This window comes from Oncorhynchus tshawytscha, linkage group LG24, assembly GCF_018296145.1.
Source record: "Oncorhynchus tshawytscha isolate Ot180627B linkage group LG24, Otsh_v2.0, whole genome shotgun sequence".
Lineage (NCBI taxonomy): Eukaryota > Metazoa > Chordata > Actinopteri > Salmoniformes > Salmonidae > Oncorhynchus > Oncorhynchus tshawytscha.
This window is the reverse complement of record NC_056452.1, coordinates 13,338,820-13,353,802: the sequence shown is the minus strand read 5'-3', so window position 1 is coordinate 13,353,802 and position 14,983 is coordinate 13,338,820. Positions and strand designations below refer to the sequence as shown.

Genomic DNA, 14,983 nt, shown 5'->3' with positions numbered 1-14,983 from the left:
ATTGAGGCAGGGTAGTTTAACACAGCACCCCTATCAGTAATCTAGTCTATATATAAATAATTGAATACAATACAGGCTAGAAAAGTCATTGTAAATAGACTGCATTTGCTCATCATCTACAGAACACATGTTTATTCTTACTGGGATAATAAGATCCTCAATTCTTGTTTTAACATGTTTTTTGTAAATTATAAAGCACAAATCAGAGACGGCTGGAGCTTTGAGGCCAGGCTCATTGTAACAGCTCACTACGATGAGCCTGCCCTCCTGTAGCTCCTCCCACCAACCTCTGGTGCAAATATCCTATATTATAATCATGTTCTTTTAATTTTACCTCAATAATCTGGAAATCAAGTGTGATGTCTTACTCTGAATCCCGATGTTCAAACAGTTTAATATACTATCTCAATAAAATAAGATATATTGAAAGTGTCTTTAATAGTCTTTGGGGTGGGGGGTTGTCAGTTACAGCCATTAAAACATTTCCACTTCAGCATTTGTTAACCACCAGTATATTCTAACCTGCTTGATGGTGATTGCTGGTCTCCAGTCCTCGTCTTCAGGTATATTGTGCCTGACAGATACGCGTTAGGATTGAAGAGGCTAGAAAATATATTGTACATAAGCCGCATTTCCTCTTCATCTACAGACATTGTGCTCATTCTTACTCAAGGGATAAGAACCTTAATTTTTGTTTTAAAATGTGCAAATATACTGTACTTCGATCATTATCAGGTAAACAAAATACATCCACTCAAGTCAAAAATCAAATTTCTTGATAAAGTATGATGTTTTACTGTATCATGATGATCAAACAAACATCTGTACAAAATATGGTATATAAACAGTGTTTCTTGTGGGGGGGGGTCCAGCTATAGCTTTAAAAACAAATCTATGCCAGCATTTGTTAAAACACTAGTTTTACTGCGAGACAGAAAGTATAACAATGGCTTTATAGAAACGGTTTATTTAGTCTAACACGTACATGAACAAAGCACCCTATAAATAGAGTTTAATACAGAAGTAAGCCTACCTGCATTGAGACGAGGCCATAAAAAATAAAAAAATGCAAACACTACAAATAACAAAAGAAAAAAAAAAAAGACAGCCAAGGCAGCAGATTATTTTATATTACAGCATGCTGAATAGAAAACCTGCATAAGAGAATCAGACCGAGCATTCTAGAGAAACTAGTGAGATAATACAGTATAAAAAGTGCCACTAATTATACAGCAGTTGAAATACTGACATTTAAGTAAATAGCTAATTTTACAGAATTAAAAATCAAGGAAAATACAAGAGGGGTGTTTTTTTTTTTTTTTAAAGGAACAGACCCTGTGAGAGAAATTAAACAAAAGACAAAGACAACCAAGACGGTCTCTTCCTCAAAAGAGGCTTATTTTGAGTCGATGGCAAAACCGTTACTGTGCTCTGTCCCTCGCACCACAAGACAAGTAATACGGCTAAAAAAAGGAAGCGGCCGGGGTGCTACGGCTCCCATTTCATCCTAGCGCCTGCCACACTCCAACCCAGAGGTAAAGAACAAAAAAAGGAAAAGAGGATGGCACAGAATGTATCAGTTTTAAATAGAAGTCCTTATAAGCAAGTCCCGATGTGAGAGGGGCACATTCATAGAGAAACAGAGGTGATCCGCGTTTGACCCATTCCTTCTGCCGAAGCCAAGCCTTCACCCTTACGAAGGGGAGAATTTTTTGGCCTGTGCGCGAACTCTTTTTTCATATTCTACTCTGTTTTGGCTGAAAAGAAAGAGGGGTTTAGTAAAACAACAGAAAGATCAGAATCTAGTTTTAATTCCACAATATCCCTATCCGAAAAACAACACGGCAAACAGGAAGGCATCCCTTCGATACTAGCAGAACGCACCAGTAAATTGTGTATGCCTCTGCTTGGGCTGGATCCTGGATATTTGGCTCATTTAAGAGTTCCTGTATTCCTAATAGGATCTGTAAGAAATGACAAGACATAAAAATCACAGTTGGGCATAGCCATTTGGTGGCTATAGCTTGTAAGTCGATCCCCAGCATATCTTAACCTGCTTGATGGTGATGGCGGGTCTCCAGTCCTTGTCCTCTTCTAGAATGGATAGGCATACTGTGCCTGACGGATATACGTTAGGATGGAAGAGCGGAGGCTCAAATTTACCTATTAAATAAAAATCAGTACAGTTAAATTAGAACTACTCTCACGACCTAAGGTCTGTTCCTTTGCGATCACCTGATCTGACTGAATTGGTGAAAAAAAACCTTGCACCAATCAAATTAGTGTCAGATCAGTGACTACGTCAAGGAAGAGGGAAGGATGCATTTTTCAAGTATTGGGCCCGAATACTAAGCTGTTCCCAACGTTCTGTATTGTGCCATGTTTTATGTTGCCCTCAGGAAGAGTAGCTGCTGCATGAGGAAGAGCTAATGGGGATTCTAATAATAAAAAATAAAATAAAAAACAGAAGACTGGTTAAAAGGAAACTCACACTTTGGGGGCGAGGAAGGATAGTCATCCTTGAACAGCATCCGCAGTTTGAACAAGCCTCCTTCCCATGGGGTCTGGGGAGGAGTCGTAAGTGTTTATAATTGATCACAAACACTTGCAGACTATGAAGATCAAGGATGAACTATGTCCTATCCTAGCATTCTTTGGTTTCATACAAGATGTCCACTTCATAGTATTGGTGCAAAAACATTTCTAGAAATGATCTACTAACTATGCACAGGCGAAATGCTATGAACAAAGTCACTCGGCACCTCCACTTTGAAACTGTATTGCATGTGTAGATAAATGGCTGTACTTACCCCCTTCTTCCCAGGAATGGCACATTCCCAGTTCATCAAGTTCATTGTTCCATCTGGATTTTTTGTGGGCACAGCCACAAAGCCCTTAGATGGAGGTGCATCAAACAGTAAAACAGTGAGATTAAGCAAAAATAAACCTGAATTTCAAAGCTCTTGAATAATGGATAAAATACTTCCCCCAATCCCTATCATAGTAAAAAAAAAAAAAAAAAAAGTACTATTAGAAATATAAAAAGTCTAGAACTACACACTGCTACTCACAAAAGGGTGGTCTTTCCGCCACGCTTTGCGCTCCTGAGCAAGCCGGCTCAATGCAATACCTGACATGACTGGTGGGCTTTCTGAAACAGCAGAGGTGACAAACGTGTGCTTTCAAAGACGTGTACATACATTTCTTAGGATTGTGTCATTATGGCATACACCAATTGTACAACACATTAGGAACACCTGCTCATTCCATGACGGACAGACAAGGTGAAAGCTATGATCTTATACCGACATCACTTGTTAAATCCATGCCAATCAGTGTAGATGAAGGGGAGGCAGGTTAAAGGATTGTTAATGCCTTGAGACATGGATTGTCTATGTGTGCCATTCAGAGGGCAAATGGGCAAGGCAAAAGATTTGTGTTTTTGAACGGGACATGGTAGGTGCCAGGTGCTCCAGTTTGAGTGTCTCAAGAACTGCAACGCTGCTGGGTTTTTCCACGCACAACAGTTTCCCCCATGTGTATCAGGAACGGCCCACCATACAAAAGGACATCCAGCCAACTGTTGGAAGCATTGGAGTCAAAATGGGCCATAATCCCTGTGGAAAACTTGACACCTTGCAGAGTTCATGCCCTGACAAATTGAGGCTGTTCTGAGGGGAAAAGGGGGTGAAACTCAATATTAGGTAGGTGTTCCTAATGTTTTGTACACTCCGGTGCACAAAGGTACCAAACGCAACAAGATTCCTGGAAGGTCGAAGTTGATATCTGGTTTACAAAGTCCAGCCTAAATCAGTCAAATTTAGCATATTACAGTTTATCAGGCATACAATGTGATATAAAATACCAAAAATCTTTTGTTATAAGAAATGTTTTCCAGCATTGAGAAAGAAGATTGTATTGCCAATACCAGGTTAGCTGAAGAGTGGTGGTTTGTATGGGGCTTTCCTGTAACGTCCTGTAACGTCCAGTAATGGACACCAACAATCTTTGGTTATATAAAAATCACATTATTTGCCAACTATAGCAAGCATAAACTGTGTCAAACCCCAGTCTAAAAGGGACATTTATGTAATTAGCAATTTAGCTACTTCCATCTCCCCTCTTTACATCCTTAGAAACCTCCCAGTGTGTATTGTAGGCTTTTAGTTTTATCCATCCAAAACTCTGGTCCTCGCGGGCTGCATACTTGTTGTCATGCATTTCGTAGCAATAGCTAGCTAGCGAGCTAATGTTACATCGTTTTAAAACACGGCAAACAGAGTAAACCAGCCTTTGTTATGAAGGGGTAAGATAACGTACTAGCTAGCTAAGTTCATTAGGCATACGAGTTGTACTCTTCAAGAATCAAATGGGTAAATGGAGAGCAACAGATAAGGAAATGTGCCATCTGTAATACTTAACTGACACTTTGGGGTTTGTAATCCAGTCTGATATTGTCATTGACTGAGCACAGCTATCATCATAGTAGTGATTTTACTGACTGATCTTTGATTCGTTCTGTACAAAGATCAAACCTTGACTAATTTGGTTAATTTGAGTCACTAATATACTGAACAAAGATATAAAAACAGTGTTGGCCACCCTGACATCTGATGAAACAGAAGTATTTCTGTCATGGCTGTGCCCCTGCCCAGTCATGTGAAAACCATTTAATAGGGCCTAATGAATTTATTTCAATTGACCGTTTTCCGTATATGAACTGTAACTCAGTAAAATTGTTACATTTATAGTTCAGTATAGACGCTGTAAACAGGTCAATCGAACTAGACCAAAACAATGGAATTACCTTGGAAACGTGTCGGGGAAAGATCACGAGTTTCCTCATTGTCCCCTGAGCAAAATTTGCCTAAATTTGGGCTAAAGTTTATTTCACACTATGTTGAGGTAAAAATCAGAGTACAATGCTTGTATTGAGGTCAACCCCAACACATATTCATGTCATCCTTACCAATCAACTGCATTACAGTCAAGAATGTAATTTGACTACCACCACCACTGATTTCTGTATGCTTACTATACTAACCAGCTTATACGAGCGGGAGTAAGAATTTAGGAGTCACTTCTTCTAAACCTGAAAAAGGGACTTCTACATGTTATGCAGCGAGAACAACCAAATATATCCAAATTGGACTTACAGTGCATTTGGAAAGTATTCAGGCCCCTTGACTTTTTCCACTTTGTTACATTACAGCCTTATTCTAAAATGGATTAAATTTTAAAAAATCCTCAGCAAACAATAGCCCATACTGATGAAGTCAAAACAGGTTAGTAGAAATGTTAGCAAATGTAAAATTAAAAAAAAAAAAAAAAAAGTATTCAGACCCTTTGCTATGAGACTCAAAATTGGAGCTCAGGTGCATCCTGTTTAAATTTATCATCGAAGGAATTGTCCGTAGAGCTCTGAGACAGAATTGTGTCAGAAGGGTATGAAAAAAAATGTCTGCAGCATTGAAGGTCCACAAGAAAAGCATGGCCTCTATTATTCTTAAATGGAAAAAGTTTGGAACCACCAAGACTCTTCCTAGACCTGGCCACCCGGCCAAACTGAGCAATCGGGGGAGAAGGGCCTTGGTCAGGGAGGTGACCAAGAACCCGATGGTCACTGACAGAGTTCCTCTGCGGAGATGGGAGAACCTTACAGAAGAACAGCCATCTCTGCAGCACTCCACCAATCAGGCCTTTATTGTGGAATAGCCACTTCTCAGTAAAAGGCACATGACGACTCGCTTGGAGTTTGCCAAAAGGCACCTAAAGGACTCTGACCATTAAAAACAAGATTCTCTGATATGATGAAACCAAGATTGAACTATTGGCCTGAATGCTAAGCATCACGTCTGGAGGAAACCTGGCACCATCCCTACGGTGATGCATGGTTTGTGGCAGCATCATGCTGTGGGGATGTTTTTCAGCAGCAGGGACTGGAAGACTAGTCAGGATCGAGAGAATGATGAACGGAGCAAAATACAAAGAGATCCTTGATGAAAACCTGCTCCAGAGCACTCAGGACCTCCGACTGGGGGGGGCGAAGGTTCACCTTCCAAAAGGAAAACGACCCTAAGCACACAGCCAAGACAATGCAGGAGTGGTTTCGGGACAAGTCTCTGAATGTCTTTGAGTGGCCCAGCCAGAGCACGGACTTCAACCCGAACAAACATCTCTGGAGTGACCCGAAAATAGCTGTGCAGAGACGCTACCCATCCAACCTGACAGAGCTTGAGAGGATCTGCAGAGAAGAACGGGAGAAACTCCCCAAATACAGGTGTGTCATATCCAAGAAGACTCAAGGCTGTAATTGTCTGCCAAAGATGTTTCAACAAAGTACTGAGTAAAGGGTCTGAATACTTGTGATCCGCCTCCCAACCCGTTTGAAAAAAAACACATTCTAAACCTATTTAAAAAAAAAACACATTTAAGAATAAGGCTAAAACATAACGTGGACAAAGTCAAGGGGTATGAATACTTTCTGAATGCACTGTAAGTAACCACATTGGGCTGGTTAGCCCACATAAATAATGACAGGTTTGACCAATATCCACTTTGTTAGATCAGATTTGTTGAATGTACGGCAATCTGGTCAATGGAATGTCTGTGGATAGGTTAATATAATAGTTTAAACTGTTTACATGCTTTGCAAGAAGAACAATTTCCTTAATAATCCTGGCTACTGATGGGACTTCTGATAAATGCAGAAAATGTCCAATCAAAATAAACTTTCTACTGCACTGACCATGTCATTTTTGCGAATACTTTTTGATTCTGAGTTTGGACATATAAATCATTTCACAGTCAATGTATAAGACGCATACTTCCAGTTTTTCTCAAACTCACTTTACTTGCGCATAAGAGGGAGGCTTGCGCGACCCGGTGCCAGTACATGCACAGATCTAATAAACCACTGGAACATCGATGAAATGTCCTAATACTTCGAAGGCCTCCCGGGTGGCGCAGCGGTCTAAGGCACTGCATTGCAGTGCTAGCTGTGCCACCAGAGACTCTGTCGCAGCCGGCCGTGACCGGGAGCGTCTGGCCGGTGGGGATATCCTTGTCTCATTGCGTACTAGCGACTCCTGTGGCGGGCCGGGCGCAGTGCACGCTGACCAGGTCGCTAAGTGCATGGTGTTTCCTCCGACACATTGGTGTGGCTGGCTTCCGGGTTGGATGCGCGCTGTTTTAAGAACCAGTGCGGCTTGGTTGGGTTTCAGAGGACGCATGGCTTTCGTCTCTCCCGAGCCCGTACGGGAGTTGTAGCGATGAGACAAGATAGTAATGGCTAACAATTGGATTCCACGAAATTGGGGAGAAAAGTTTTTTTTTTTAACAAAAAGCCATGCAATCTCCATAAACAAAACATTGGCAGTTGAATGGCCCTTACAGAGCTCAGTGAGTTTCAACGTGGCACCTTTCCTACAAGTCTGTTCGTTAAATTTCTGCCTTGCTAGAGATACCCCAGTCAACTGTAAGTGCTGCTATTATGAAGTGGAAACGTCTAGAAGCAACAACAGCTCAGCCGCGAAGTGGTAGACCACACAAGCTCACAGAAAGGGACCGCTGAGGCGCGTAAAAAGCATCTGTCCTCAGTTGCAACACTCTACAGAGTTCCAAACTGCCTCTGGAAGCAACGTCAGCACAAGAACTGTTCGTTGGGAGCTTCATGAAATGGGTTTCCATGGTCGAGCAGCCACACACATGCCTAAGATCACCATGTGCAATGCCAAGGTGTTGGCTGGAGTGGTGTAAAGCTCGCTGCCATTGGACTCTGCAGCAGTGGAAACGTTCTCTGGAGTGATGAATCACGCTTCACCATCTGGCAGTCAGAGAGATTAATCTAGGTTTGGCAGATGCATAGTGCCAACTGTAAAGTTAGGTGGAAGAGGAATAATGGTCTGCGGCTGTTGTCATGGTTTGGGCTAGGCCCCTTAGTTCCAGTGAAGGGAAATCTTAATGCGACAGCATACAATGACATTGTAGACAATTATGTGCTTCCAATTTTGTGGAAGGCCCTTTCCTGGTTCAGCATGACAATGCCCCCGTGCACAAAGCAAAGTCTATACAGAAATGGTTTGTCGAAATTGGGGTAGAAGCACTTGACTGGCCTGAACAGAGCTCTGACCTCAACCCCATCGAACAACTTTGGGATTAATTGTGACGCTGACTGAGTCAGGCCTAATCACCCAACATCAGTGCCCACCTCACCAATGCTTTTGTGGCTGAATGGAAGTAAGTTCCCATAAATGTTTCAACATCTAGTAGAAAGCCTTCCCAGAAGAGTAGAGGCTGTTATAGGAACAAAAGGGTGGGGGGGACCAAATCCATATTACTGCCCATGATTTTGGAATGAGATGTTCAACGAGTAGGTGTCCACCTACTTTTGGCCATGTAGCATAGTGTGCTTCTACACCTGCATTGCTTGCTGTTTGGGGTTTTAGGCTGGGTTTCTGTACAGCACTTTGAGATATCAGCTGATGTACGAAGGGCTATATAAATAAATTTGATTTGATTTAGCATAGATAGTTTATCATTTTGAAGTAGAACATTTGTTTGTGTCGTCTCTATTTTTGCGATTGTCCTGGCTGGAAGAAGGTTCAGTGAATGTGTAAGTCCATAGTCAAGTCAGTCTAGCTAGGTAGTCAGGAAGAATTGGTAGCTAACTAACTACAGAAAATGTACATCTACCGCGCATAAGTCATTTGCTAGATTAATACAATTCACATATCTAGCTGATCATTATCAAGTAAAATGTTTGCTTTGTGTAGATCTGGTTTAGTCTCTATTGTTACCAGTGTCCTGGCTGGAAGAAGGTTCAGTGAATGGCAAAGTGCAGTTTGAGGTAATACAGTAGGGCAAATGCTTCTCAATTGTAATGTTTTAATGCGTTCTCCACACGCTTGTCCTCACAAGAACATACTCAAGAGAATGTCCTTGGAGCATGAGTGTGGAGCAGAGTAGTCTGCATGTTACCATCTATGTCCAAAGCATGCAGGAGCCTAGACCTGCAAATTATAAAACTGAAAATGCAAAGAATGATTCTACAAGCTTCTCATTCACCATAAGGGGCTTATTGAGCTGTCATTTGTGACAGAATTGTAAAAGTGTGCTTTAAAACTATTTACATTTGTTGATTACTATATACACATAATACGATTTCTTGATACATTTTAAACAAGGTTTATTTGTGGCAGCAATCGGACTAGATTGTTAACGACTCGTGGCGGAATGCATTGCTTGATTGCGGTGAGGGTGATAAACACAATATCATTTGCAATCTGCAACACACCAAAACGATTCATTCGGATTTATTTTGTTGCAGAAACTCATTGTATGCATGTTTCAGTTCTACAAAACATTGAATAATTAATTGCATTTATTCTTACACATGAGATAAATTAACAGTTATAACCATGTATTTTTGTTATGTTATTGCTGCAGCATGATTTCCTATATAGACTTGTTTCTACTGTATGTTTGTTTTACTCCATGTGTAACTCTGTCGTTGTATGTGTCGAACTGCTTTGCTTTATCTTGGCCAGGTCGCAATTGTAAATGAGAACTTGTTCTCAACTTGCCTACCTGGTTAAATAAAGGTGAAATAAAAAAATATTTTAGTTGTTTGGTCAGAGCATGTCTCCGGAGCCGCTGAGCCGGAGGAGCGCGTATTAAACATTATATTACTCATAACGGCCAGCAGGTAAACGAAATCCAAAAGGATCGATTCACTCAAACATCATGACACGTCAGTAAAAAAAAAAAGTCGTAAAATAACGAATCGTCGAATAGTTAGCGAACTGCACATCACTAAGTTACATCATAGCTACTAGCTATTAGCATAACATCCGGCTGTTCATCTGTACCAGCAACAAGTCCAGCATGTTTGAGCAAAATCTCTCTGGTCCGCTTGTGGCTAAAACACGTTAGAAGGTAGCTAGTTATGTCAGCGACTATAGTCACGTAAGAAAGAAATAACTCAGAGCAAGTTCCAAGACAGAAACTGGCCAACAACATGCGCAAGTACCCTGGCTATTTGTGGCGCGCGGCTGGCAAACTGAAAAACCATAGACTTGCGCACTTGTCGTTGATTTTACACGTCGTTGTGGCTACGAGACTCGTTCTTCTCATCTGATGCCATACATATTAGTTGCCATGTTGGTCCGCTTGCTTTGGCTTAAAGCGGAACCTCACACGAATGTGCAATACCACCCATGACTGAGCAGGACAAAGAACCTAGGGCTTCCCAAACTGGCGCACATTTACGCATCAACCAACTAGCGAAAATGGCGCAAACTCAGGCAGATAGTAAAGCTAACCTTGTATTGCGTAAATACAAAATTGTTGGGCGACATTCGCTTACCTTGCTGTATGGCTATAATGACTCGTATTATTTAACTGTATGAATGAATCGTCTTTTAATCAAGAAAAACCCTGGTGAAGTTTCCCTCCTGAAAAAGCACCCGTTCCTGTCCGGGCTAAATAACAGGACCAGTGACATAGGCAACCTCCCAACCGCCTGAAAATATTTATAATTAATTGGGGGTTATGGAGAGATTGATGTACCATCATCACGTTACTAGTTTGTGTTAATTGGAATAACTGACAATTAAGTGGCTACAACGTTCACAATGTGGTCTGCATTGATTTGGGCACAATTTGCATTCTTAATAAACGACAGTTGATGAACATGCATTTATTACTATGTTCCATCATGTATGTTATTCAATATGTGCACATGAATTGGATAATAATTTTAGACATAGTCATATTCAATGTAATATAACAAATAAGTGCAAACAGGCAATTTTGTAGACGACTAAAAATTTAAAGGAGCAGCACAATTTTTTCTACCTGTTACCACAGCCACAAAGTCAAAATTGGCTACATCCTAAACATTTGAGAGAGATCGTTGAAGATCCGACATCGAAATTGGATGTCTATGTCCTGAGGACCCCTTTCTAAAATTATTATAAAAAATAAAACAATTTTTTAGCAGACGCTCTTATCCAGAGTGATTTACAGGTGCAATTTAGGTTTAAGTACCTTGCTCAAGGTCACAGCAACAGATTTTTCACCTAGTTGCCTCTGGGATTCGAACCAGCAACCTTTCGGAGCACTATTACCATCAAGTAGGATTGGGTTTTGCTTGGTGGCAGATTAGTGAACTCTGGATCAGAAGGTTGCATGTTCAATCCCAGTCTGAACTGTTTTTTTTTTTTTTTCACACTATCCCAAACCTTAACCATTCAGAATGAGGGTGCAAATGTAACTCTTAATTTAGAAATAGGGTTGCACCAACATGGATTAACTCTTAAACTGGATTAAATCAAGGTGTATTTTTTAATCTTGTTGCACCAAATGTTAAACCTAGTTTTAAATGAATCCTAGTTAAATAAAATCCTTCCTCTTCCCTTTAGTTTTCACTTTAAACCTAGATTCATTTGAAATCTGTTTCTCAATTAATAAAAAAATATACATTTAGATTGGAGATTAATTCTAAACTGCCACTTTAGGTGGTTTAACTGATTAAATGGCAGCATGTCTACTGTGGAGAGACCAAAACGAGTTCCTCAGAGAATAATTAGTGACAGGTTGAATCCTGTTGAGTTTTATGATAATTAACTCATTATTAGTAGGCTATTTACGTGCCCATTTTGCACAACAATTGAATTGGGGTTAATGATTTGCCCAGTCTTGGTACGAATGATGATGTTATGCAACATGTAACCGGCCTGATAACAAAAACATTGTAGTGAAGTAACGTTAGCATGAACGTTAGTTTTAACGTGCATTATAGGAATTTATATTTACCAGTTATTTATGCTTACTAAATATTGGTGGGTCAAATTGTCCGTCGTCATCATAGGGGATATGGAGAGGGGCAAACTGCTGAGGAATCATCTCGCATATTTTCTGGGCGATAGGATTCATTCCTTTGGACGGAGGCCCCCCTCCGGGTCCGGTCTGAAATAGCCCCCGCCTCACCTCTGCCGTATCCTTTCTCACTTTTGCTTTAAAAACAATTCCATCACGCTTTCATCCGATTTGGGTCCTTCTCTTTAATCCGTGTTGAGCCATTACATTTGTCGAATAAAATGGCTCAAGTGTCTTCCTTCTTTTTGACAGTCGTGTTGTCTGTCATTTTATCCTCTAGTACGTTACAAAATTCCTCCATCAGCTCGGACAATTGTTTTTTTTTTCTTCATAAAACGGAGAAATTTGAACTTCTTTGACGTGCCCGGATCAGGTGGCTAAATAACGTTAGGTAATGACAATAATACAGATTGTATGCTAGCTAGCTAAGTTTATAAACTAGCTAGCTACAGGAGCTAACGAATTCGTTTTCTGTCTAGTACTGGCAAATAACGGATTTTATTTCAAATCAGCCAACCCATGAGAACCTTTCACGGTGGAGTTGCAGTACTTCTAACGTTACATTGTTAGTATTTTATCAAGGAACAGCAACTTTGTGACCTCATTTGTCAAGTAGGGTAGCTACTTCGTTTCAACTCACGAAATACCTCATATATTGATGTAACATGCCACTAATCATAGTTTAAAACCGTACTGATCCAGATTTAAATTTAGTGGTGAAGTGGTGCAACCCGTTTGGAGAACGTGGATGAACGTCTAAATTGTGCAAATTCATGAAAACAACGATTAGCTTTTTGCTCTAAATTGAAGATTAGGGTTAGGCATGAGGTTAGCAGCGTGGTTGGTAAAATTTGTTTTAAAAAAAACAGATTGTGTAGAAATAGACGGGGTATATGACTTTGTGGCTGGGGGAACTAGTGACGACACAGTACCAGCATTTCCAAATGAATAACACTAGAGGGCGCTATTTGTTTACGTTTACTGTATCAGTTCAATTTGGTAAGAGTGACCAGCAGGTCTGTCGTTGTCTGTTAATAAATGTGAAGAGGCCGTCATTACATGAAGTTTGATAATTGCTCTTTTGAAACTATTGGCTTATTTGAATATGATTACAACATAAGGTGCTATGAAGTTTGGATGATCATTATTTTTCCCTCTCCAGGTAAAACAGACATTGTGCTTTTACACGGTGCCTAATTTGAGTCAGATTCTGCCCGAACAGCATCCGGCAACTCTGTTTTGGACAATGTCCTTCCGAAACCCATTTTCTAGGACCCGGTACCTCTTGTGGCATGAAAAATAACTATCACATTTGGCAATGTACAAATTGTAAAATCAGAGTTAGGCTAATTCAAGTGGACTCCTCCGTAATTATCCTGGCAGCCCCCTAAAAAACGTTACGTAGAAGCGCGCCTGTACCTCGCACAGGAGTATAATGAAATTCACTTTATATGATCTCGCTGTACTCTGATAGACTTGAGCCACATAACCCCTGATGAAGTGTAATACATTTACCAAAGTTACACAATTGCTCCTGTTTGTTCAGAAAGAAATGCAATAATTCGGACTACTACTCCAGGAGTAGGCCTACAATCTAGCCACAGACGGGCAATTTTTTTTTATTCCCTGTGCTGTGGATTGTGTAGCCCAATCACGAGTAATGCCTACAGTCGTGAACGCGTGACAAATCTGTCAGTGAACATCATGCAGCCAACAGGCCTTTCGTAATATTTCAAATACAGTCGCGGGAAAACAGTTTGGAAAGCAAATTGATCCTGCTGAAAAGACTAATCTGTCAGTAAGGCCATTCTACTGCCAATGTTTGTCTGTTTATCAACTTCCAAATAGGCCTATTGAGCCGAATAGCATTGTTTTACCAAGTAAAACAAGAGAGATAAGCTTTTGGCACGAGCACATCGGCCATCGCGGGTGAATGATCTGAGCTTCATTGGGCGAGTCAGTGAAACTGGAAAGCTTTATAAAACTAATTTCCTCGTACTGTACAATGTGTGTGTCTCCACACACGCTTAAATCCATGCTATTGATGGATTGAAGGTCGAATTTATTTATCTCAGATTCTGTTAGTGTTAAAGTAGCCTGTCATTTCGATATTTTGTTAGGTATAAAATAAATATTCTGCTAAAGTCTCCAGTTATTTAAAATGTAGAATTTTACGAAATGAGTTTATAAAAAGGCCACATTTTCCCCGAACACTAGGCTACACATTTTTACCCATGTGTGCAACTTCCACAAGCGCCTCTACTCCACTGATCTACGCCAGTACGCAAAAACATGAGAAAAGCATTCAAAGCTTTATTATAAAAGGAGATTTTTATTTTCTTCTCATGCGCACTGGAACCTCAGAGCACTCCGGGTCACCTCGCTCTCCGGCTCATTTTTTTGTTCCAGCGCCTCCAAATGTACAAATTAAGCACTGCTTTTGCCACTAGTGACAGTGTTAGATACGTTTTTGGACTATTTTGGTTGCCTCGTCTTGTCCCATTTCCCCCAACGATGTAGTTTTAATTTGAGCATTTTATTGAAGTATTTATGTACAAAATCTTACAAAAAAATCTGAGTGCGCTGCTACAAACTGTATAAAAAGAACAGAGATACACATGTGAAATGCAAACCATTTTATTGAAGTTAACCTATGCAAGACCATACATCTATCCCAGTAACATTTTTACATTGCATAAAATCATGGTAATAGTCAGAAGTGACAGGTGTAGTGATATGACATCATTCTGATAATTATCTTCGATATCAAGAGCATTATAATTCTGATTATGGAACAAGTACATTCCATCTACTCTGGAATAATAGGCCTGTGTGTGACTGTCTTCAATCATGCGTTACAGTGGACTGTGATGAAGTAACCAGCTGACTCTTCCCAATATACTGGGAACTTGCACATCTTACAGTAGACTGGAGACATTGGTGCACAAAAAGTGAAAGTTAAATGACCATGGAATGTAGTCGAGCAGTGTGTAAAATGGTGCTGCTGAGGAGGTAGTGCAGCCAGCCACTGTGATACAGGTCAAGACCAAAGTACACAGACTGCTAAGATTAAGATGGAACCAAGCTAACTAAACAAAAAAAA

General features: G+C 40.4%; 1 protein-coding gene across 4 annotated transcripts; it reads right to left on the bottom strand.

Moving 5' to 3' along the window:
• Nucleotides 1–766: 766 nt before the first annotated feature.
• Nucleotides 767–12,232, bottom strand: ube2ib (ubiquitin-conjugating enzyme E2Ib). 4 transcript variants are annotated; one of them, XM_024386812.2, is made up of 7 exons: nt 11,818–12,232; nt 3,072–3,151; nt 2,811–2,894; nt 2,492–2,564; nt 2,054–2,163; nt 1,885–1,964; nt 767–1,757 (listed from the first exon to the last, which is right to left on the bottom strand). In XM_024386812.2, exons 2-7 carry the CDS (start codon nt 3,135–3,137, stop codon nt 1,694–1,696), a joined length of 477 nt encoding a protein of 158 aa, XP_024242580.1. In that variant the 5' UTR covers nt 3,138–3,151; nt 11,818–12,232; the 3' UTR covers nt 767–1,693. The 4 variants fall into 4 exon arrangements, with proteins under 4 accessions (XP_024242580.1, XP_024242577.1, XP_024242578.1 ...); XM_024386809.2 differs by having other exon boundaries at nt 11,835–12,217; XM_024386810.2 differs by lacking the exon at nt 11,818–12,232 and adding an exon at nt 10,367–10,509.
• Between the last annotated feature and the right edge of the window lie 2,751 nt (nt 12,233–14,983).

Coding starts and splice junctions, on each gene's coding strand:
- ube2ib (XM_024386809.2), bottom strand. CDS start 11,937: ATGAATCCTATCGCCCAGAAAATATGCGAGATGATTCCTCAGCAGTTT. Junction 1,965..2,053: donor CCGCCATCACCATCAAGCAG/GTTAAGATATGC, acceptor CATTTCTTACAG/ATCCTATTAGGAATACAGGA. Junction 1,758..1,884: donor GAGGCATACACAATTTACTG/GTGCGTTCTGCT, acceptor CTTTCTTTTCAG/CCAAAACAGAGTAGAATATG.